Genomic DNA, 26,148 nt, shown 5'->3' on the forward strand with positions numbered 1-26,148 from the left:
CTCTCTTCTCTATTTATCCCAACCTAGAAGGTAGGTTTAATTCAAAGTCCTGGCCTCTTGCATACGTCTTGTCAAGCTGTAGGTAAGCAAAATATAGTCACTACAGACTACAACCAGTAAGTAAAAATTAGAAAATAGTTTTTCTGGGGCGCCTGGGTGGTGCAGTCATTAAGCGTCTGCCTTCGGCTCAGGGTGTGATCCCAGCGTTCTGGGATCGAGCCCCACATCAGGCTCCTCTGCTGGGAGCCTGCTTCTTCCTCTGCCACTCCCCCTGCTTGTGTTCCCTCTCTCGCTGGCTGTCTGTCTCTCTGTCAAATAAATAAATAAAATCTTAAAAAAAAAAAAAAAGAAAATAGTTTTTCTGAAAGAGACAGAATCACTTAAAGAGTAATAACTTTTTCCAGAATGCTCTAGATACAGTAGTACTTTCTCTATAATCAAACTAACTACAAACTTTTCTTTGAACAAAGAAAACACTGTCTCCAAATTCTTGATAAAATGTATGCATCTGAGACACTATTGTGCAATATGTATTTAAGACTGTCTTGGGCTAAGGATAGAAACTAATAACAGATGTCTAACAGAAGGATTTTATATTCTGAAATTCTAACACTGGAGTTAGAAGCCAAAATACAGTTTACTTTAAATAGACTCTTCTAACAGAAAGATGCATGAGAAAAGAGGAAGAGATACTCCTTTCTATAGTTAGAAAAGTAAACATCTCTGAAGTCCAGGTGCCTTAACGGTGTTATTTTGTCTGCCATTCTAAGGCTATGATATTTTGATTTGCATTAGAAGAAAACTGAGTATACTTTTTCTTTGTCAAACTTTAATGAAATATGATTTGATTACTTATAATCTACTCCTATCAGGTCTGAAAAACTCCTTCAAAAACCTCATGTACCGTATGGTGACTAACATAACACAATAAAAAATTAAAAAAAAAAAACCCTCTATATTTTGACAACAGTTTTCTAGGCGTTGTTGAGAGTAAATTCCTCCAGCTCTAATTTCATGTTTATCTTCAATCCCGACAAGTCAGTTCTGGCCTAAATATTTTAGATCTGTGGAGTCATATAAATTTGCATAACCAGCTTAATACAAGAAAGGGACTACTGATTAAATCAGTACGGGAGCCACGTAAAATGCTGGGTTTTTTTGTTTTTTGTTTTGTTTTGCTTGGTTTTTTTAAAGCAACTATAGAACTTCCTGACTATGGCACTACAGAATGAAGTTTGAAAACTTTGCATTAAAAAAGAAGCTGCTTACAATTAGGTAATACGTATAAAACTGATGTTAACAAATATATATGAAACCTTTCCCTGCCTTCTCTCTCTCTTTTTTAATAGCATTCTTCTTTTCTATTATAAATCAGTGGATGACTTACACTTTTAGAGAATCTGGCTCATCAGATATGTTCCAAGAAGTTTTTAAAATAAAGACAGTAAAGCATATAAAATAGAATGGTAGTTCTATGGTATTTAAGAGTCCAACCAATAAAGATAGTCTACTACCTTGTTTTTTTCAGAGATCTCTTCAGAACGAACTTGAGATAAATTCAAGCTATATCCAGAGACAGCAGAAAGAATGGACGAATAGCATTTAGAGCCCCATGGCTGTCCTCTAATATTAACTGACAGTAAGGATTTTGATCCATTTGTAATATGTAGGGTGTGAAAAGGGGAGGAAAGAAAGAGGTAAGAACTATAATATCTCCATACCCAAAAGCACGAGTACACAAATATTGACTAATAAGCAACTGATGACATGAGGTCTTTAAAAATAATTGTAAGGATTATTAGTAAATACCTTATCCTACAATCTTGAAATCAAAAATAGCTTATAGTACAGGGAAGAAAAAAACTTCTCAAATGCCAACAACGTAAGACCAAAGAACAAATAAAATTGTTAATATAACTGCTTTTATGTACTCTGACCCCAAAACATACCAAATTTCCAACAAAACCAGTTTTCTTACTTTTCCTGGTTGAAAAACTAAAAACACATTGTGTTATAAATATCAAATCAATCTGTAAACACTGAATAAATACAATGTTTTATTTTGGGGGAAAGCTTTCTGGGAAGTAAGATTTAAAATGAAATAACTTTTAACCCAAACACTAAATTAAAAATAGCAGTATGAGGCTAAATACAAAATAACTCTTGAACAACCAAAATAATATCCTATTTTGAAATGTTTCCATTTTCAAAAGAGTTCATATCATATTTATACTACCTAGAAGAAGATATTTCTTACTTGTAAGTCTATCATTTTATTAAAAAAAATACAGAAATCACTAAGGAAGTTGGTTCACAACAACTTAATTCCATGCTTGGTGTTTATTCAGGAAAATAAGTGATGATTTGGCCAGCAGTAGCAGCATATGATTGATAGCAACAATATTCAGAGCCTAAGCTTAGTAATGTTATTAACTCACTGAACAATTTTGGACAGGATTTTTACTACTCCTCTATATTTCTGTACTATATGTACATAGCATATGATGTCTATATATAGGGAAAGAGAGATTAATATTTTGGTAAACTACATATCAAACACACAGCTTTAGTACACAGATTAGAAACCGACTCAACAGTGCAAAGAAGTTCATCTTGATTAATATTTAGAAAGGCCTGAACTTGGATATTGGAGGTTTTCTATGTCTATTTTGACTGTCAAAGTGTTTCAGTCATACCTAATACAGAAAGTGAAGTAATTTATTCTACCAGCTTCTGGCCTTAATTTCAGAGACTTTAAAAACCTGTGTAAAATATTACATAAAAACTGGGGCTCCTGGGGGCACAGCAGTTAAGCGTCTGCCTTCGGCTCAGGGCGTGATCCCGGCGTTATGGGATCAAGCCCCACATCAGGCTCCTCTCCTATGAGCCTGCTTCTTCCTCTCCCACTCCCCCTGCTTGTGTTCCCTCTCTCACTGGCTGTCTCTCTCTCTGTTGAATAAGTAAATAAAATCTTAAAAAAAATATTACATAAAAATTAAGGAGTTATCTAAAAAGAATTATTGGTTTTCTACAAATTATGTTATAAAAATTACTTCAAACTGAATCATATTCTATGTTCTTGAGATGCATACTTCTATCTACCTAAAATTTGAGGAAATGAGAAATTTAACATACAGAAAGAATAATCAGATTAATAAAAGGGGAGTGATAATTATAATAGAGTACATCTAATGCCATTCATATTAATGATAGTAAATGAAATAACATGAGATCCACATAGCAGTACCCTAATCAAGCATGAACCCACACTTCTAAATAACTTTGAAGTCAGCTGAAAATTGGACGTAACTGTCTTTGACATATGCATAGCCACAAGTTTCTTAGATACAAGTACTTTTAGATTTCAGTATTTCCAAGGTTTCTGTTACATTCTTTCAGATATATAGGTTTCTGCTCTCTTCCTTATGGTAGGCTGGTGTGCTTTAGTTATGCACCTGTATTTGAATATCTACTTCAGACATAACAAATACTATACATAATTGAATCAATTGCCAAGAAAAAATGGTCAAATTTGTATTCCACACACCTAAAATTTTCTACATCAGAGAGTGGATACTTCATCTTACTGTTAATAAAACAGTAATGAGTAACCATTCTTCTCATGGAATTTTAATCATCTAAATTGAAATACAAGTATCCCATAAAGCATAATATCCCAAGCTAATATGTTTGCCCTTATTTAATGTCAAAGCTATTTGAAGACAATTTTACTTATAATAAACAGAACATAGGGGAGCATTTACACATAAGATACTATTCTAGAACAATGTCTGAGGTCAGCCTTGGCATAATTTGACTTGTGGCTGTAACTGTATCTTACTTTAATTTAAGTACTATGATTTCCTCATAATCATGGCCAAATCATTTTGTGGTAAAAACAAAAGTATATATAGCATACATGACATATTATAGCACCAGACAGATTTTCTACTATAAACACTATTTAGGAAAAATGAGATACATATGTTTTTCAAATATAATTTTCCTAAGGATCTAAATCTGTAAAGAGGGCATATGTTTTTAAAGCAATAAAACTTTACAAATTTTGTAAGGTAAAGAACAGTGTAATCAACCCAGTAATCATTCTATTCATTACTTTTCCACAATTTTCTTGAACTCCTCTTTTGAATTCAATAGCATCTGCTGGATAATTTTATAATTAGAGAGTAAAAAAACAGAAGTTATCTATAAACTTCCATGGATAATTTGAGTTCATGAGCAGGAAGCTGGGAATTACCTATACATTTCCAAGATTAAGTTAATATCTATATAAAACCAGCCATATTATTAAATGAAGTTGGTAGCTACATAAGTGATATATCACAGGGGCTTTGGGAAAATACTCTATTTTTTCAACAATGCCTAAAATTCCACCATTGTAGATTACTTATTTTGTCTTAAACTAAAAATATAATTACTAATGGGTAAGGTAACAGTTGAAGCATTACAAATAATCTATATAATACCATAAATAATTTTATTCATTCTTTTATTGACACCACACTTTGAAAAGAGGAGGATGGAAAAAATTAAGAAGAATAATGGAGAAGACAAGAATAAAGAAGATAAATTTCACCTACTGTCAATTTTGAGACAGCCCACATCTACATATTTAGATTCGATATTTGTACATGATAATTAGAGAGGTATTTCTATTGGGGTGTGTGTATGGGGCTTAAACAAAAAGAAGTAACAACGTTTTGCAGTATCAGACAGTGTAATTAAATGAGAGACACCTTGAGACTTAGAATCAAAAATTAAATAGAAGACAGTGTAAGATATTTATCAAAGTGCTTAAGAATGAAAAATGTAGGTGGTGATGGTGACAGTTTCTGCGGTTAGAAATGCTAGATTATTTGGACTCTGGTTTGGGTTGGGGGTGGGGGAATGGGATAGGCTGGTGATGGGTATTAAGGAGGGCACGTATTGCATGGTGCACTGGGTGTTATACGCAAGTAATGAATCATGGAACTTTACATCAGAAACTAGGGGTGTACTGAATGGTGACTAACATAATATAATAAAAAAATTATTTAAAAAATGCTACAGTAGCTTTAAAGTTGGAATATAAATGTAAGAAAACAAAATGGCTTATTTTTAATTTCTTGACAATTTGGTAAGCTTATCTTAATAAACTGAAATTTTTAAAGTGAAATTTTAAAATAATTTTATCACATTTTGGCCAAATGTCATGAAAACATTAATCATGCTCTTGTAAGCAGTGTGAGTAGCCGAGAGCAGAAATACTGAGGAAGTAAGGAAAAGGATCCTAGATTTATACTCAGGGGAGCTGAGATCAATTCTTGATTTTACCACCATTATCTGTGGATTCTGAGCAAGTCTCTAGACATCACTGAGCCTCATTCTCCTCACCTTTATAATGGTGACATTAATACCTATTCTAATCTACCTTCAAGAAATACTGCAACATGCAAGGATAAAATGCTTTAAAAGGATATGAATATTCTGGTGAGGTTTGTAATCTTTTACAATTATCATCACGATTTTATTTATCTACACCAAAATTTTAGAAAAGCTGTTATGAAAAACACAATTACCTTCCTCATAGACTAGAAACCACAGTGTAGCACAAAAAGTGTTACCCTGATAAATACCTGTGGACAGTAGCAAAGACAGCGCAAGGACAAGGAGGTGGCTAGGTAGCTATACTAACTCAGCCAGGATAACAGGAGGATGCTTCCCTGAACCACAGTTTTCTCATTGGTTAAGGGATGGGGTATTGGATGATGTCAAAATTTCCACCCATCTCTGAAATTATTATATTATCTGGCAAAATTCACTTTCCTTGATTTTTTAAATCTGAAAATATAAGAAGCTGTAGTGAAGTAGTTTCTGAGCTAATGTCTGAAGCAGGCATTTTTAAAACCTGTAAAACAGGAGGGGAATCGTGCTATCATTAGTGTTTTAAACTGCTCATGTATTTTCTATGACATTTTAGCTCCTTGTCATAGGGATAAAGGTCCTTTCCACTGGTCTATTAAATGAGTTAGGAGCATTAAATTTCATTATTTTTTAATCTAAAATTTCCTTCACAATTTCAGGTATTATTTGACAGACTGTTAAGGTAGCAAAAATTAAATTCTGTTGAATGAGAAAGATTGTGGACAATAAGAACAAGTACATTTATATTTGTATAGGTGAGAAATATGTACACAATTAGATTATATTTCTCTGAACTGAACCTCAAAAAACAAAAGTTGAATTACCTGTCTTCCCTTAAGACCCCTCTTTCCCCGGATACCAGGAACACCCTAGGATATGTAAAAGTCAAAAATAAACATTTGTTGAATAAATGAATGAGTTAGATATTACATATCTTTTTTTCTCAAACATCAATTAATGAAGTATGATGAAGAGAAAAATGAATTGTTCTTTAAACTGGTATGACATTCAGAAAAGCTTCAATATATTAATTGAATATAATAATATTCACCTATAATAATGTATACATATATACACATATAATAATAATAAAAGAAGTGTCTCCTTTTGTTCTTCATAACAGCATCCTGATTTTATTCTGGAATGCATCCTACCTGTACTTCCAAATGGGATCCTGACATTCCTCTAGTGATAGTTATTTGTCCAGAGGTAGGCACACAACCAAAGCTGGCACAACCAGATAAACAGGAAGGTCTTACTTTTCCAAAACCTAAGGGACAATTACCTCATCTCTGTCTCCCTGTCTCTCTGGCTGGACATAAACGCACATTTAGCCCTAGCACCGGCAATTCTGCAACTGTATGGGAAACCTGCCTTAGTGTAAAGCCAGCATTAGGCAAGTCAAGGCAGAGAAACTCTATCACTGTGCTCAAGAGCGTATTGTGCCTCTATCCCACGTAACCTACAGATTTCTGGTCATGTAGGAAGCAGTAGGGCATAATACTTAAACACTCAAGCACTGGAGCCAAAGATTCGTGTTCAAATACTGGCTCCATTCTTATTACCTGTATATAGTCTTAGACAAGTCTTTCTCTCTGTGTGCCTCATTTTTTTCATCTACAGTGACAATAATCATAATAGGACCTATCTCACTGGGTTTTGTGAGCATTAAAGTAGTTAATTCATAGAAAGTATTTGCATAGTGACTTGCATATAACCATTCAGTATACTGTTTGCTATTATCATTACCATCATTATTAAAAATTTTCTCATTTCTAAGCCAGTTTGAGTTGGGTTTTTCTGATACTTGCTGTCTAAAATATACTCACTGAAACAATCACCTTGAGTCTTAGAATCATAGAGGCCTTAGAGACTAAGAAATCTGCCAGAACTATGCAGCTTGGGATTTGCAGTACATACGGTAAGTCAGAAGATACCATTAGTTGAAGTAATCCATCCACTTTCAATTCAATAGTGTCTGATAAATACTCATCTAATATCTTATCAAAAGAGTATGGGTGAGCAATAGGATTCATTTCATTAAGACTTTATACATCTTTAATAGATAACCTTTTCTCAAAAAATAAGGTAATTATTTTTTATAACTTTAGTAGCTCCACTAAATCTCAGAAGGAAACCTAAGGATAATACAGATAAAATTATATAAGCACTTTGTCATATATACACACATATGTATATTACTGACTCCCAGGGAGGATTTTTCTATTTGTTTTCAGGAGTGATTCGCATTATACTCTCTTTGTTTGCTCTTCTCTACGCTTCTTCTCTCTTCTCTACATGTGCACATTTTATAACATAATAACAACACCCAGTTAGCTATATTATTCATAGTTCTCAATGAAAATTTTGAAGTAGCCAAATAATATTAGGACATGTTATCCATGACAGCCGTAATAACACAAAATGGCCTTACATTTATGATTTGAGACAGGTCTTAATATTTTCAAGTAGACTGGTCAAAACTAGTGATCACGATTACAGGCAGTGTGCCTAATGATGATCAGTGATAGGATCCTTAAATCCAAGATGATAACATTTTGCAAGGACATATAATTTTGTTTTATTTATTACATCATTAACTAGAAATAAGGTCAAGAAAGTATTATGTCAGGAGCAGCAGAGTAATAACGATGTAAACTGTATATACTCCTTTGGTCAATGAGAAGCAGTTCAATTCTTTGCATAATAGATTGGAAACATGATCTGTAAGTCTGCTGTATCACATGGCAATTAAGTAGCTCGGTTGTGGGATCACACGGAAGATATTTCTACAAGTCAAAGAAATGACTTATATATTCATCAAGGGAAAATCTTCACTTCATCTCATCAAAGAAGACTGGACATTTTGATTGTCACTACAGCACATTTAAACTCTGAATATTTCTTCTCTGTCAGGAAATTCACAAGTGATTACAAGAAAAATGTGATACAATTCACTCAAACTATATACTTGAAAAATTCATCCAGCAAAGAATAATCTGGTTTACTTTCACTTGCAAAAATCACTTTCCAGAAATGAAAACTCTGGCTTCAGCATACCTGCAATAATAGTGTTGGATGTTAAATTCTGAATGTAACTCTATTTTCAAACCTAATACTGTTCAATTCTATTTTTTCAATGAATTCTGACAGTAAAATGAAGGAATACAAATAGAAACCAATGAATTGCATACAACACTGAAAACCAGACATGATGAAGTTGGAATGCCAGAACTCTGTACCTAATCTTGATTAACTGTTTTAAGATAACAAGCATTTTGCAAAGATTGTATCTTTATTCACAAGTACCTTTACTCACAGTAGCTATCTGTCTCATTCCTACATTTGTGAACAGCTATCTTCCATTATTAAATTAAACAAAAAATATATCTTCTGAGGCTGAATTATTTACTGTACGTTATACTATAAAATATAAGACCTGTCAAGAGTTTATGCTTAAAGATTAACGAATTATAAAATGCAATTTTCATAATTAGATATTTTAATATTTCAATCTGTGTTTTTTAAAAATTGAATTTAAAATAGCTAACCATATATATTTGTATCTTTACTTCCTTAAAACAAAATTCAGTAAAATTCCAGAGCATCTAATTATATTTCTGGTATGTGATTTTTCTTAAAGCTGGCTCGCTTCACTCCATAAGATTACCTGCCTGATATGTGAGTTTATAACCTCTGTCATACTATTATAAGCATATCACTTTAGAAATAATATTTTAAGGAAATGGACTTACTCTTTCTCCTTCAGGTCCCAGTTGCCCTACTTCTCCAGGAGAGCCAATAAAACCCTTAAAGTAAGCAAATAATCTTTATATTATTTCATTTGAATACTTACCCTGCAAGTAACTCTAAATAGAGATCATAAATTTTTTCATAATAATATGAAACTTCAAGGCTTAACAGAATAAATAACTTCCCCTTGCTTTAACCCTTTCCTTCCAGAAGTTACAGATCAATATTTTCATTAAAAACAAAAAAGTAGGGAACATAACTTAAGACACAGTGATCAATGAAAATCAAGACCAAATCCTTTTCTTTGTTAAAATTTATAGTGGGGAAAAATATATATAATTAACTAAAATGTAAGGCAGAATGGAAATCTCAAAAGATACTTAGTACAGAGGAAGAAGAAATTCATTCCAATGTGGCAGGAGGTAAAGGCAATAAAAAAAAAAATCTTCGAAAGAGACTGGCACTTGAGATAGGCATACAGAGTAGATAAAATCCTGACAAGCAGAGGATGGAGAAAGGAAACTAGAGGCAGAACAATTACAGGAAGTGGAAACAGAGAACTTCAGGAAGTGTTTGCAAATGGTAAACGGATAACATTATACCTGTAAGATGCTTTGGAGAAGAGCAAAGATCCATTGTATCCTAAAGAAGATTCCAACTGGTCTGACAACAAGGGGTACACATAAATAACAATACAATGTACTTTATCCTAACATACTTAGTTATATCTCTGTGGCAAATAATAATCTCTTCAACAATTTAAAAGATAAAACGTATGATAGTTTGGAGACTAGATTAAGGAGACCTTTAAATTTCAAGCTAAGAATTTTAGACTTTATATTTTAGACAACTGGAAGCTACTGCCTTTAGGGGATTGTGGTAGTGCCCTAAGGTTAGGCTGTATTTCTAAAACATTAATCTATTGATAGGATATATTATATATCTGAGACAAGAAACAATGAATGTAGGAAAACCTGTTAGAAGGCTCTTTCAATGGTCCAAATTTGAAGGAATATGAGCCTGGATCATTGATTCAAAAACTATTATTTAAGTGCCCATTATGTGGAATACCATTAAAAAAAAAAGAAATCTTGCCATTTGCAATGACACGGATGGAACTGGAGGGTAGTATGCTAAGCGAAATAAATCAATCAGAGAAAGACAATTATATGATCTCACTCATATATGGAATTTAAGAAACAAAACAGAGGATCATAGGGAAGGGAGGGAAAAATAAAACAAGATGAAATCAGAGAGGAAGACAAACCGTAAGAGACTTAATCATAGGAAACAAACTGAAGGTTGTTGGAGGGGATGTGGGTGGGGGAATAGAGTAACTGGGTGATGGGCATTAGGAGGGCATGTGATGTAATGAGCACTGGGCATTACGTAAGACTGATGAATCACCGAATTCTACCCCCGACACTAATAATATACTATATTAATTATCTGAATTTAAAATAAAAAATAAAGAAAAATAAAGAAAATCCATTCACATGTGTAAAAGAAAAACTGTGAGCAGATCCAGAGAAAATTACCAAAACAGCCTTGGTCCAGGATATCCCAATTCAAACCGCCAAAGCAACACTTCCAAGAAGGTTCAACTGACTTACACATCATCACAATAAATGTTTTTGTTTGTTTATTTTGTTTTTTAAGTAGGCTCCACACCTACTGTGGAGCCCAAAGTGGAGTTTGAACTCATGACCTTGAAATCAAGATCTGAGCTGGGATCAAGAGTCAGATGCTTAGCCAACTGAGCTACCCAGGTGTCCCAATAAATATCTATTTTTTAAATAAATACGTATGTATAAACATTAGGTCAAATAGTTTTACATATTGAGGGGAAAAAAGTGCCCATTATGTGCCAGGAACTGTAATTAAAAGATGAATATGAAAGTCAGTGCCCTCGAGAAGTTCATAGTTTTTTAGGAAACAGGGTCATACAAATAAATAATTGTAATATCATATGATAATTGTAATATGATTATATGATATATGATGTGATAAATACAAAATACAACAGAAACTTTAGAGACAGAATGACCAACATTGCCCAGAGGGATGATTTAGGAAAGCTTTACAGAGGAGGCAACATTTGAGCAGGGCTAACAATGTACTATCACTCATTCAATCAATAGGAATGACATGACATGGCATTTATACAGAACTGCAAATAGCTCTATGCGCATGATAGGCAAGCGGTGGGGTTAGAAAGGGTCACAGTGGCCACATCAAGAAAAGGTTTTTACGTAATGATGGAAAGTTTGGAATTTATACTGAGAGCCATTAAAAAAATATTTAGGCATAGTTTTGATACAATCGAATTTGCAGTCTATAATAAATTCACTAGGTTTACAGTGGGTCAACAGGTCTTTGTAACTGTCTCTAAAGACTGAAGCAAAGAGGACTCTAAGGTTTACACTTAGACTGATAAGCAAATGGTAACTGCTGGTAGAAATATAGAAAACAAATAGGAATGCTATTTGGTAGAAAGAGGATAAGTCCTCTTCATCATTTTGAGTTTATGGTGTTGAGGCATTCAAATGGAATTATCTTGACAGGAACTGGAGATGTGAGACTCAAAGAGAGACAAGATTTATGGAACGGGTATGTTGGAGGCCTTATAGGTAAACTAGAGCTCTGAGAAGAAAACAAAAAATTATCACTAAACCAGAGAGAGGTTGAAATGGAGGTGGGAAAAGGAGAATCACTTTACGGATACAGAGAAGAGCCCAAGTATAAGAGAATTTGAAGGAGAGATCCAGGAGGCCATTTTAACTAAATCCTATAACGGCTACTTTAGTCAGAGAATGGGTGACTTCAGAGTGAATGCTTCCATAATAATATACATTAAGAAAGAATTCAGATTTTTTTAAAAAGTAAATGTCATTTGTAGAAGCAGAATGGCATTCTTCACAATAGCCAAAAGGTAGAAGCAACCCAAATGTTTAACAGATGAATGGATAAACAAAATATGGTATATACATGTAATGGAATATTATTCAGACTTAAAAGGGAAAGAAATTCTGACACATGCTACAACATGGATAAATCCTGAAGACAGTCATGCTAAGAGAAATAAGCCAATCATAAAGGATAGATATTGTATGGTCCCACTTAAATAAAATACCTAGAGTAGTCAAAACATAGAGACAGAAAGTAGAATGGTTGCCTGAAGTTGGGGGGAAGCAAGAATGAGGAGTTACTATTTAAAGGGTACGGTGTTTCAGTCTGGGAAGATGAAAAAGTTCTGCAGGTGGACAGGGGTAATTCAACAATGTGAATGTACTTCATGCCTCCTGCTACGGACTGAATGCATATGTTGAAGCATAGTCCCCAATGTGATGGTACTCCAAGGTAGGCCCTTTGGGAAGCAATTAGCTCATGAGGATAGAGCCCTCATGAATGGGATTAGAGGTGAATGCTATCTCAGCTATGTGAGGATACAGTGAGAAGGCAACTGTCTACAGCCCATGAAGTAGGTCATCACAGATACTGGATCTGCTGGTGCCTTGATCTTGAACTTCTCAGAATTCAGAACTGTGGGATACAAATGTTTGTCATTTAAACCACCCAGTCTATATATCATACTTCTACCATAGCAGCCCAAACTAAGACCACTAAACTGTACTCTTAAAAAAGGATAAAGTCGAAATTTTTATGTTATGTAGATTTTACAATGTTTTTAAGTAAATATCTCAGGAATCATTTCTGTTTTGCCTGGAATAAGAACCTTGGGAGGGACTTAATCTCTGAGAGTGAAAGCTAGTTGGGTGTTGCCATAGTAAGAGCAGCACTTTTCTTTGACAACGAAAAACACCTTTAAAATTCCCTATGTTCTACAGTACGTATGAACAAGCAAAATTTTTTTTAAAAGACAAAATTAGTTTCCTTCTCCTTAACTTTAATAAGTAAAGCATCTATAATTAGTTTGCTTAAAAGCCAAGCATGTGGAGGATGTGAAAAGTTTCTTATAAAATGAAGCATCCAAAAACATTCCTGATACCAGAACATTTAGGATTATGATGACATGCTATACATATTTTCAGAATCACCAGCTACAGGTAGCCTCAAGTTTAAAAAGACTTCTGTTTTAATACATACAACTGAATTTTTGCTTATAAATAAAAAGAATAGACACCCTAACTGGTGTACACTTATCACTGAACTGAGTAATCAACTGAGAACTCAGGAGAAAGACCTCTACTCAACATAGCCTGAAAAGGGTGCAAAAACATTTTACAATTAAAGATTTTAATGAGTAATTACAGTAGGTGTTTCATAAAGGCTTCTTAGTAATTATGCTGATGATAACAGAAATAAAATGCCAGCGGCACCCACTAAGAAATCACATGGGGTTGTGGTCATTCTCAAGACACTATCCCTAAACTGGAGTTTAGTGTGTAATGAAGCAAAGAAGATTAAAAAAATAATAACATATATGCTTTTTCATTTTAGATTGAAGGTTGTATATCCAGTTCGAGGCAATTCTGTGTCACCAGCAGGGCCACTAAAAAGTCAGGAGAGGCCCTACACACTTCTACTCGTTGAGGCACCGAGCATATCATTACACAAAGAAATGCCAAAAGAGGGTAACAAAATATACATTTAACATAAAAGTAATATTGGGGCGCCTGGGTGGCTCCGTTGGTTAAGCGACTGCCTACGGCTCAGCTCATGATCCTGGGGTCCTGGGATCGAGGAGCATCCAGCTCCGCACTTGGCAGGGAGTCTGCTTCTCCTTCTCTCTTTGCACCTCCCTGCCCTGCTCGTGCTTGCACACCCTCTCTCTCAAATAAATAAAATCTTAAAAAAAAATAAAAGTAATATCATAACACCAAAAGATGGAATCAAATAATGTTTTAAAAGATCATTTATCAACATGATTTATAAAAATATTAATTTACAGTGTATAGCATGTGGTACAGTGCAGTAATAGGACACAAATTAAATGAAAAACATCTTATAAACCTGTCAGTGTGCTTTTGTCTTTTTAATCAAATGCAGATTTGAAGTTAACATAAAAGTCTACATTTGACACCCTCTATGAATGCCAAGCCTAAAGAAATGGGCTTCCTGAATCCTCCTGTATTCCCAAAGGAAAATTAAAGAATCAAATCAATTAAATCAATCAGAAAATAAATTATATTTGTTAATTTAAAAAAAATGCTTTTATGAAGCTGGCTGTCAAAACCTAAAATTACAACTTAAAAAGGGTTACAACCTAGACAATAGTTTCCATACAAGTGAGGAAAAAAGCAACAAAAGGAGGTATAATACAGTGCAAAAGGATGTATAATATAGTGGTATAAAGAAGAATTTAGAGAAGTTCTGGGAATCACTGAAGCAAGATGAGAAAATATAGTAAGAGAAAACTGCATGATACCAAATAACATGTCTTGGAGTTATGAGTTCATGCACAGAAAAGACTCCCAAATTCCAATAAAATGATCCAGTCTGCATAGAAAATGCATTCTATATGCTAGACACTATGGTTTAAGAATGTTAAGCTCAGGGAGTTATCATAACTACCTTAAAGGTAAGTTTCACTATCATTATCTAATAAGATTTTTAAAATGAAGGGAAAAAAAAGCAGGCTTGTCTAACTCCAAAGTTCAGGTTCTTGACCACTATTCTCTACTTCCCAGATCCAAGTCAATACATGCTTTTGGTACAGTTTCTAATAAAAAAAATACATGACTTTTCTCCATTATATTTTCACTTACTACAAGGGTAGAGACAATACAGGATAGAGGAAAGAATACATAGCTAGAGGTGAGAAGACTTTGGTTCTTTGGCCAGCTATGACTTTGCCAACTTGTGTAAATTCCTTAGCTTGCTATTTTCTCATCTGTAATATTACTTCACACGATTGATGGCAAAATAAAAGAAAAAATACATATGAAAGTATTATTTAGGAATTTTAAAAATTTAAAGCATCACACTGTTTAAATACTTTGTTTTATTTGAAAAAGATATTTTATTTTTTATTTATATTTTTAAGGGGGGGGGAAGGGGGTAGAGGGAAAAGAAGAGAGAGAATTTTAAGCAGGCTCCACGCCCAGCAAGGAGACTGAAAGGGGGCTCCATCTCACCATCCTGATCTCATGACCTCAGCCGAAATCAAGAGTTGGATGCTTAACTGACTGAGCCACCCAGGCACCCCTCAAAAGGGTATTTTAGATAATATAAGGCATAGATGTAGATTCTAGAAAATAACTTGCTATTAAAAATAGAGAATTTTAAAAAAAATTCCAGTTTATTTTTTCTAATTTTTCCTAGACTGGCTTTGATTTTAATTTGTAGCACATTACATAAGCTTTCACAGTAATTTTTTTTCACTCCCTTAATAATTAAAAGTGACTAAATTCTTTTTTTTTTTTTTAAAGATTGTATTTATTTATTTGACAGAGATAGAGACAGCCAGCGAGAGAGGGAACACAAGCAGGGGGAGTGGGAGAGGAAGAAGCAGGCTTCTAGCAGAGGAGCCTGATGTGGGGCTCGATCCCATAACGCCGGGATCACGCCCTGAGCCGAAGGCAGGCGCTTAACCGCTGTGCCACCCAGGCGCCCCAAATTCTTTTTTTTTTTTTTTAAGATTTCATTTATTTATTTGAGAGAGAGAGCGAAAGAGAGAGACAGAGCACAAGCAGGGGAGGAGCAGAGGGAGAGGGAGAAGCAGACTCCCCGCTGAGCAGGGAGCCCCAACATAGGACTCAATCCTAAGGACCCTGAGATCATGACCCCAGCTGAGGGCAGACACTTAACCAACTGAGCCACCCAGGTGCCCCAAAAGTGACTAAACTCTTTAGTGGTTTGACGTGCAATGGTATATTCTTGATATGATAAGCTTATTTCCTTCTTTGCAGGGTTGTTTTTTTTTTACTCCAGGTAGTTTTTGTATCATACTATCTCAGCCTTGAAATTAATATGAATATTTTTTGCCTATTCATAATTTTTATCATGATTTCTTAGGTCTATATATGTTCGTATATAAATTATACTACAAATGTTGATAGAGTCCATTCTAACATAGCAGACATGCTAGGAGCCAGAAAGTAATAGAAAAGAATGAGGTAAAACCTACTACTGTAAGACTGTTTTCTGTGGCCATTAACAGTGAAAGTATCTATTAAACAAATGTACGTCTTTTCTCAGGCTAACCTGGAATCACATTCAAAGTTCCTACGGAAGGGTGATACTGACACCTGTTTTATATACTTCATTCGACTTTTATGCAAGCGTGCTTACAAAATGATGAGAATGCTTACTTACTCGTACACCTTTAGGACCTGGATTACCTTCTGGTCCAGCTAAACCCTAGTGTGAACAAAAGACATCATTATCTTTCTACAGTATTTTGAAAGCATTGTTGATAAATAAAATAAAATAGACATATAAAGAGGTATCATTTTTACAAGTATAAAATTCAGAACTAGGTATACTTAATCAAGACTATATATGTTCAAGGAGTTTTAGAATTTCAGAACCAAAAGAGGCACTATATATATAATTTATACAAAAATATATTTTAGATACTTAAATAAGGTAAATTAATACACATTATAACATACAAAAAATAAATTCTAATTAAATTATTTCTCATTGGAAAACCATGCTCTTTTAAAACATTTCTAATTAAATTATCTAAAATATATTCCCATAATTTTAAAAAAATCAAGGCATTTTTAACTTCAGATCAATGTCCATATGCTTGAGTATTTATGTATGTTTCAGATAACAGAAATCATCACTTGGTGGTAAGACTCTAATATAGTATACTCTGCATGTATTTTTAAAGGCCCAAAATATGAAATTTTGTTAACTACAGGTTACTTTTTGGCATTTTCATTTCCCTCATTCTGGTTTTTTTTGTTTTTTGTTTTTTTTTAAGATTTTATTATTTATTTGACAGAGAGAGAGAGACAGCCAGCAAGAGAGGGAACACAAGCAGGGGGAGTGGAAGAGGAAGAAGCAGGCTCCCAGAGGAGGAGCCTGATGTGGGGCTCGATCCCAGAACGCCAGGATCACTCCCTGAGCCGAAGGCAGACGCTTAACCGCTGTGCCACCCAGGCGCCCCAATTTCCCTCATAATAAAAAAGATATTATAACTATGGTTTTCTAGTATGCTAAATGAATAATTAATTTGAAGAGTAAGTCTTTAATTCATGAAAACCTCAGAAAGAAAATTTGTTCTATTATTAGTTTATATGAAAGAGATAAAGTTATAAATGAGAGGAAAATAAACAAGAAATGTTTAAAATGAATTTTCAAAACTGTATAAAAAGACTTGAATTCATTTCAGATAAAAGTATTCAGTAGTGGTATACACAGCACTGCCTAACTGTGTCTCAAGTTTTTATAACTCTGCTATTAAAAAATGATGCTTGTTATACAGTCTTAACTCTTACCATTACTTCATTATAGTGAGTGGCAGTATTGTAAAATCAGTAGCAGGATTGTTTTTAAAATCTTATTAGACCCTTGGGTATTTTAATTTTGAAATTTCCACTGTATCACATCACACATGTTTAAAAACCCCACTACCATTTTAAATTTTTTTTTTTTAAGATTTTATTTATTTATTTGACAGAGATAGAGACAGCCAGCGAGAGAGGGAACACAAGCAGGGGGAGTGGGAGAGGAAGAAGCAGGCTCATAGTGGAGGAGCCTGATGTGGGGCTCGATCCCGTAACACCGGGATCACGCCCTGAGCCGAAGGCAGACGCTTAACCGCTGTGCCACCCAGGCGCCCCCCCACTACCATCTTAAACAAAACTTTCTATAGTAACATTTCTTAAGCATTTTTAGTTTTAATTTTGAAATTATTTTGCCATGAGTAATTCATTATTTAATAGAAATAAACCAAATATTATTCGAACATTAACTCTGAAAATCAGAACATATAATGCATTAATGAAAAGGAACATAAAAGGAGAAGTGTAAATATAGTTACCTCACCTGCCTGCCAGGGTAACCACGTGAACCAATATTACCAGTGAATCCTGGAATTCCCTGAAATAAAAAATAAAATAAATAGAACAATACAACAAAACCAAACAAAGCCCAAGGAAACAAATTTGGCACAATCATAATACCCAAGTTAATAAAGAATTTTTTTCTCCATAAAAGTACTAAGCATCCTGCATATTGTTTATCTGTCTGAAATCACCTATATGAAATAAAAATGAGCCAAAATTATTTTTAAAAAATAATGAAATTGTTGGATTAGGGGCCCTAAATGAGACACTGACTATAAATGATAAATCTAGGATGGAAAAATCCAGCACTACGGAAAGAAGACACTTATGGTAGAAAAAGAGTTGGGTGGCTCAATCATTAAGGGTCTGCCTTTGGCTCAGGGCATGATCCTGGGGTCCTGGGATCGAGCCCTACATCGGGCTCCCTGCTCTGCTATGAGCCTGCTTCTTTCTCTCCCACTCCCCCTGCTTGTGTTTCCTCTCTCGCTGGCTGTCTGTCTCTCTGTTGAATGAATAAATAAAATCTTAAAAAAAAAAAAAAAGAGTTGGTACATTTCTTAATAACCAGTATCTTTTTATACTGAATTCCTTCTTATCTCAATCATCTTGCAACTTTCCTTGACTGTCTAAGCATGAGCCCCAGAAGAATAAAAGGGGCAGTGAACCTCAGAACCAACCTCTTCTTCCTTCCTAAAGTAAACTCATTCTTACACCAGGTCTGATTAAGAAATGGATATTGAGTGGTAAGTACCTTTATCATGACATAGATCTATCTTAAAATTCAAACTAACTTTGGATGGTAAACTCATTTTAAATAGACAACTTTGTATTTTTAATTTTAAAACAAGGTTTGCTGAAGAAAGGCTGATACATGGAGACTCAAAGGCATAAGAAAGGAAACTTGCTACAGAACTGGGGGGGAGTCAAGTGAGAAGAAATACCTCCACTTTGTCTTTACTTTCTTTCATTGATAAATTATTCATTCATTCATTAGTTAATCCAGAGTCTAGGTCTATTAAATAATTCTCGAACCAGGAAATGCCAAAAGAATGTATGTTGAACTGCTTTTACTTAATCTCAGATAGTGATGGCAATGGTAAATTTCATGGATTACTTATTTATTATGTAAAATTCATTTCCTTCTTATTGTTTGGAAGAGAGATAAAAGACACTAGCCCTTTGCCCTTCTGCTCTGAAGCACACAGAAGAGTGTTACCTTCACGTTAAGTACAGAAACACTATAAAACTCCTAAAATTTTGGAAAATCTATAGAAAGAATAGATGAAGGAAAGGGCAAATGGAGGATCATAGATGAACATTTTTGCCCTCCCATTTTATTAGACATGTAGGCTCCTAATATATATTTATTTCCACTTTTCTCAGAATTTCTCTCAGGTTTGTTCTCTTCTCATTTCTCTCCCTCCTCTCCCCTTCTTCCACCAATTACCATTTACTGAGCCCTTTTTATGGGCCACTCACTATGCCAAGCACGTTACATCAACTTTACATCTATGAGATAGATACTATTTTCTCTATTCTACATTTGAAGAAAGTAAGATACAGAGAAGTTATGAAACTTGCCCAAGATGCCACAGTGAGGAAGTAGCAGAGCCTGGATATGAACTCAGACAATCTGACAAAAGTTGTCATGTCATGCACACACACATACATATGCATATATATGTATATATACATATATATATACAGACATTCATCCATATATATATATGACAAAGGACAATTTAACAGAATGTAAATAAAACAGTGGCTTTCTGAGAAGTACAGAATAAAATTTTTATCTACATATGGAGAGATGTATCCTATGAATTCCAGAAACCATATTTCTGTACTAAATATTACCTTATTAAAATGATGTACAATATATATTATATTCCCATAATAACATTCATTTAGCACCTATCATATGCCAGGCACTATTTCAAGTATATTATATGTATTATCTTATTTAATCTGCCTAAACCCTATAACGTAGGTGTCATTATCCCTATTTTACAGATTAAAAAAATGAGACATATAGTGTCTGTCACCAGGGGAAAGTCACTTAGCTAGTATGTGGGAAGCCAGGATATGAGTCAGCATGTTTAATTCCAGCGACCATCATCCAAGGCTGCTTCCCTAGTGTAGTTCTGAAGTGTACATAACTTCCAATAGTATTCTAGGGAAAACCCTCTAATTATGAGATTTGCTCCTGTCTATTTACAACTGCTTCCTTACGCCTCATCCAATTCTAAAATACACAGGCCTATATCCAGACATTCACAAAACCTTATATTTGGGTATGCCAATAGAAAGGGGTGAAACTAATTAGAAGGGCTGTTTTTATTCTGTAGGTCACTGTTTGGCTAAGGCCAACCACCATCACTTTCATTCCTCTCCTAGCCAAATTAGATTAATTGAGCTCTATTAAAAAGCAATCTGTTTTAAGACATAAAGGGAATCTGATTTTGAATGGAATTTCATAGAGGGTGTTAAGGCAACATGTAGAGATCTAACACATTCCAGCTGCAAAGAGAAATACACAAAAGAATTCCGCTGGGTGGCTAAATTCTGCCATCCTGGAATGGCGGTAAACGGAGTAAACAAGTAGGCCTCCAGCAGTCTTATATGGCATAAACGTGTCTAAGCCAACCGCACCCTAAAATCACTGTGACAACCACAGAAGCTCAAAAGAAACTCAAAGTAAACACTACAACTTAAAATCCACTATGCACTTAAAAATGGTTAAAAACAAAAAAAATTTGGCCCACTTAAATCTATAGATTAAATGGAGCAATTTAGACACAAAGTTTTATCTCTAGACTCTGGAGAAATTAGGAATAGGAAACCCGCCCCAATCCTACTTCTAACACCAAGCATTAAAAGCACACACTCTGAGACAATCAGACTTCGTTGAGAATCCCAGCACTGCTACCAAGTAGTATGAGTAAAGTATAATAATAATATCTAGGTCACAGGATTACTGTGTGGAGAAAACAGAACGATGTGTAGAAATATATTTAAAAGTGGGAGAAACGGCAACAATTCTTAGCATTGCTGTGCATTAAATTAGTTAACATATGGAAATATTCAATAATTATACTACTGGAAGTTATAGTTAATAGTAGGTAGTTTAGCAATTAATAAGAACTCAGTAAATGACAGCTCTTATTACTAGAACTTGCATAGATGATAAAAGTATTTTCCAAGTGTTTGTTGACCAATTTATAGATATTTACAAATTTTCCAGAAGTAAATGTCTCCTAGCAAATTAGTTATGCTCCTCTTAATATCCACAGTGTGTTCACAGTTAAAATGCAAAATGATTTTAGTTGTATTTCACAGTTGTCACCAATTTTCCCTTTCTTCTGGAAATAAATAGAATGGAAAGCCATAACTGCTCCAAAATACATTTTCCAACCTTTAAAACTGATTTTAGACTCTTCTAAAATGCATACCACTCTCAGAACAGTAACAAGTATACTCAGAACTAGGTTATAGAGCAGTTGTGAGAACACTTGTTAGTATTAACATGGTCAATTTTTCATTTACTTGTGAAATATTAGGTTTTCTTTATTAGAACCCATACATTTGTATCAAAGCAGTTTTCTAGAGATTTTTTTTCTCCCCAGGGAACTAATCCTTCCTGCTCTTCTGACTTTTTCCCCATAAACGCTTTTCAGCACTTGTTTGATCTTCAAGAAACCAAGATTGCACTTGTTACAGATACATATATTACTTTACTTGCCATATCTAGTAATTAGTAATCTTGAAAAATTGTGCCTCAGGGACTGAACAGAGTGTACTGTCCCACTTAACATGAATGAAAGAGAAAATTAGCTTTATTTCATTTATATCTTTCCCTCAGGGACATTCTATCACATTTCTTTCTGGAGCTCTCTTTAGGGTTTCCTGAGGCTCTTTGCTGAATCTCCAGTAATGGTATCCATCACCCTAGAAAGTTTCTAATCTCTTACCCTTTTCACTGCTTTATTTATACTGACCTAGTACACACTGTATTGAAAACAAGAAATGTGGCTTTATTTTTTTCCTATGACATATAATATATTATTTTCTGGTGGGAGAGAGAAGGAATAGCATCATTAAAAACTAAATAGCTCTCAAACTATTCTGACTTTTAACTATGTGCGTATGTGTATAATGGGCAATAACACATGTGCTCTTCTAATTTGGATTTTTATTAAAATTTATTTACATTCCCTTATGCAAAGGTCAGGAAACTAACAGCTGTGAATTGGCTTTTGTAAATAGGCAAACTCCCGAAACTGTATAAAAAATCAAATGTGTGGGGTACCTGGGTGGCTCAGTCAGTTAAGTATCTGCCTGGTTAAGCGTCTGCCTTCAGCTCAGGTCATGATCCCAGGGTCCTGGGATCGAGCCCTACATTGGGCTTCCTGCTCAGCAGGGAGCATGCTTCTCCCTCTACCCCACCCCCCATTTGTGTGTGTGTGCGCAAAAGTGCGAGCAAACTCTTGCTCACCCTCTCTCTCTCTCAAATAAAAAAATAAAATCTAAAAAAAAAAAAAATCAAATGTGTGAAGAAAAAATAAAAACAAAACAATGAAAATAAATCAAATGTGTGTATGTGTACATGTGTGCATGCATGTGCATGAATAAGTGTGTTTTCTGGGGAAAGTGTTCATATCATTTATAATATTCTCAAAGGGGCTTATGAACCTCAAAAGTTTAAGAACTGCTGTTCTGGAACATGTTAGACAGACAGTTAAAGTCAGTCAGGGATTCGGGGAAAAAAAAACCAAACAAACCAACCTGTAACATGATCAATTGAAAAAGTCTGTCCTGCATTAAATAGAGTAAAAATCATTGAGAAGAAAATCTTAATAAGTTGGGGAAAATAATCCCTCAATAGAGTTCACTACTGTGTATCTTTTTTACTGGAGAAGATACAAGTTTTATAAATGAAGTACTTACTGGTTCACCTCGGAGTCCTGGGAGCCCTGGATAGCCTTTGAGTCCCTGTAAGGTTAAGGTGAAGACATGCTATGAACAGTAAGCTCATACAAACCAAAAACTGGGCAAAGTTCTAATTTGTTTTTTTATCCCAACTTTTGGTTTCCTCATCCAATGCATATTTAATTCTTAAAATTTATTTCTTATTCATCTTTTTAATATGAATATTTGAATTATTTGTTACTATCAACAAAAATGGTAGCATAGTATTGAATAGAGAATAAAAAACAGCATCTTTTATATAAAGCTGGTATCCAGAAGTGGATCTGTTAAATTTTACTCAAGCTTTTTAAAAGTTGATTTTAGTTTATTATTTATTGATTGATTTATTTAGAAGTGGGGAGAGTTGGAGGGAGAGGGAGAGAGAGAATCCTAAGCAGTCTCCATGCCCAGCACAAAGCCCAAAAGCGGGCTCTATCAAGTTGGTTTTAGTTTACTAATGCTGAAGCAAAATGCCCTCAGACATAATCTATTTGTAATTACTGAAAAACTGGACCATAATCTGGCAGTTTCTCTAATCCAAATCATTGTCATCACATTCCATGAATGACCTAAGAAAAATCAAAAAGGCTGCTCATGGGTCCTATGAAAAAAAGGGTTTTATAGAGCTAAAAATTAGTGTCGAAAAATTCTTTTTCCATATAATAGAACCAAAATCAAATTTTTAATCTCCATTACTAACACCCAAAGATATAAAATAGATAATATCCTTTTTCTTCTAGAAAGATCTGTGAGCAAAATGAAGGAAGCCAAACAAAGAACAGGAAGGAAGAAAGAAATAAAGGAACACTTTAGAGTTTATTTGTATAGCTCTAATCAACAATCAGTAAATCAACCTACTGTTTATTAGGTTTTGACATATACAAAAAAACAAGAAAAAGTTCCTTTTCTTAGGAACCTCATAAGACTTCTGGGCGCCTGTGTGGCTTAGTCGGTTAAGGATCTGACTCTTGGTTTTGGCTCAGGTCATGATTTCAGGGTCCTGAGATGGGCTCTGCATTCAGCGGGGAGTCTGCTTTTCTCCCTCCTCCCCTCTCCCTCAAGCATGTGTGTGTGTGTATGTATGTGCACTCACTCTCTCTCTCTCTCTCTCTCTCTCTTTCTCAAATAAATAAATCTAAAAAAAGGAGAGAACCTCGTAGGATTTTAAACAAATTCTAACTCAAAAACTGAAATAATTTTGAGCTTACAAATATCAAAAACTTCAAATTAATGTACTGCAAACTGAAGATAAGTTTTTAGAATTTCAGGATATAGAATAATGGCATTCAAGAGTCATTCAGGATTAATCAATTTGTATTAATGAATTAGAGAAGGAAGTAATGCTTTGGCTAGACAATGAGGAAATTAGAAAAGGTGCCTATTTGAAAAGTAAGGAAGTGATTTAAGCAGCTTCTGAGATGTTAAACTGAAAGCAACAACAAAATGCTAAAGTAAACAGGTCTCTTGGGAACCAGAGAAAAGACCGGAAAGTTAAGAAAAGCTTGGAGACAGATTTTTGTGTTATCTCTATATTATTGTAAGTGTATTAGTCACAATGAAGTAACAAAAGGAAAAAACAAGAGGGCAGAGGAAAAGGACTGTTCTGTGGGAGCTTGGTCCTTTTGTGTTTAGACTATTAGAAAGAGAACAGAGAAGTGGTCATGAGAAAGGAGGGAAAAAAGAGGGGGAAAAGAAAGTAAGGAACTTCATTGAGCTACTATGTGCCAGATGTTGTACCAGCCACTACCAAATACCTCCGTTAATTCGATGGCAATACCACAAAGCAGGCATTTCCCCCATTTTCACAGACAAGAAAAGAGTTCTGAGAATTAAATGATTTGACCAAAGTGATACAGGTAGCAAGGTGGAATCCTATCAGTTTGACAGATTTATCAAGAACTGGGTATCCTGCCCTCTACTTAATCTCTACGCATGTAGTTGTCAAATACAGACTGATTCTCATCAATGTACACAAACGTTAATTATAGATCACCAAGACAAAGCAACCGAAGGAATTACATATTTCATAAACATGGTGTTATTAATATTACTCATTTACCAACAGCATCTAATAGACCCAATGTTGTAACTCAATTTTGCTCTGAGTTTATACTTTTTCTAAGATAGCTAAATATCAGCCTAATTACAAAAGATGAGACATACTGTTCTCAGTTGTCCAAGTGTTAGGTGAGATTCCCCAAGTAAAAATATTATCCTAAGTTTCTTCACTTCTTATAATAGAACATAAGAAATGTCTTCAGCATTAAGGCAGTGGTGGGGGCTCCCTAGGATGGGACAGCAGCTCTAGGACGGTGGGAGCTAAGAAGCTCCCGAGAAGTGTCTGGAAGATGAGCAACAAGGAGCCTGGGTAACAGGCGCACAGGTAGAGAAACCTCTGTCTAAGCCTGTTTCCTTTTCCTTTTTTTTTTTTTATTAAAGTATATTTTATTTATTTACTTATTGATGTTTATTTCTGCGAATACTTGAGTCTAACCACATGCTTCCCTTTCTTTGGCTACCGTATGTTTTTCCAACCAGTTTCTTCCCTCCCCCAGGCCATGATGAAGCAAAATGCAGTGGCAGTACGATTTCTTTAATTTACTTCATCTGAAACACTTTATAATGGTGAACTAGACATGTTAAACATGGTATCGTCTGCATCTACAATTTCCTTTGAAGGGATCGTTCCACATCCAGAGAGTCTAATAAGGGGGCAGCAACAGTCATGATCTTTTCTTTATGAACTCAGTCCTACTCCACGTCAGCCACAGGACACGACACTTGATCTAACGGAGACCAATATGAAGTCTGGCCAGTAGCCAATGAAGTTACTTGGAATAAAGAGTTTTGCCTAAATAAAACAAGTCAGGTCAGTCAAATCCTTTTTTTAATTAGGTTAAACTACTTTTTAGGAAGGAAAGAAAGAAAAATTCAGGTACTTAGCAGGGGGGAGGGGCTGAATTACCTTTTATTGTTAGCATTCTGTGGTTACTTGGTTCTATAAGAAAATCACTAC

The 26,148-nt window shown here is 34.5% G+C and overlaps 1 protein-coding gene across 3 annotated transcripts in view; it reads right to left on the reverse strand.

Annotated features, from left to right (window-relative positions):
* COL24A1 (collagen type XXIV alpha 1 chain) overlaps positions 1 to 26,148 on the reverse strand; it is a 364,391-nt gene that overhangs the window by 265,304 nt on the left and 72,939 nt on the right. For all 3 annotated transcript variants that reach the window (XM_087866074.1, XM_045801865.2, XM_045801864.2), the window contains exons 8-12: positions 23,112 to 23,156; positions 18,142 to 18,195; positions 16,456 to 16,500; positions 9,180 to 9,233; positions 6,249 to 6,293 (exon numbers count right to left, since the gene is read on the reverse strand). In XM_087866074.1, coding sequence (XP_087722200.1) covers positions 6,249 to 6,293; positions 9,180 to 9,233; positions 16,456 to 16,500; positions 18,142 to 18,195; positions 23,112 to 23,156 — 243 coding nt within the window. The remainder of the gene's footprint in view (positions 1 to 6,248; positions 6,294 to 9,179; positions 9,234 to 16,455; positions 16,501 to 18,141; positions 18,196 to 23,111; positions 23,157 to 26,148) is intronic.

This window comes from Ursus americanus, chromosome 12, assembly GCF_024610735.1.
Source record: "Ursus americanus isolate L20-20 chromosome 12, mUrsAme1.1.p, whole genome shotgun sequence".
NCBI classification, from domain to species: Eukaryota; Metazoa; Chordata; class Mammalia; order Carnivora; family Ursidae; genus Ursus; species Ursus americanus.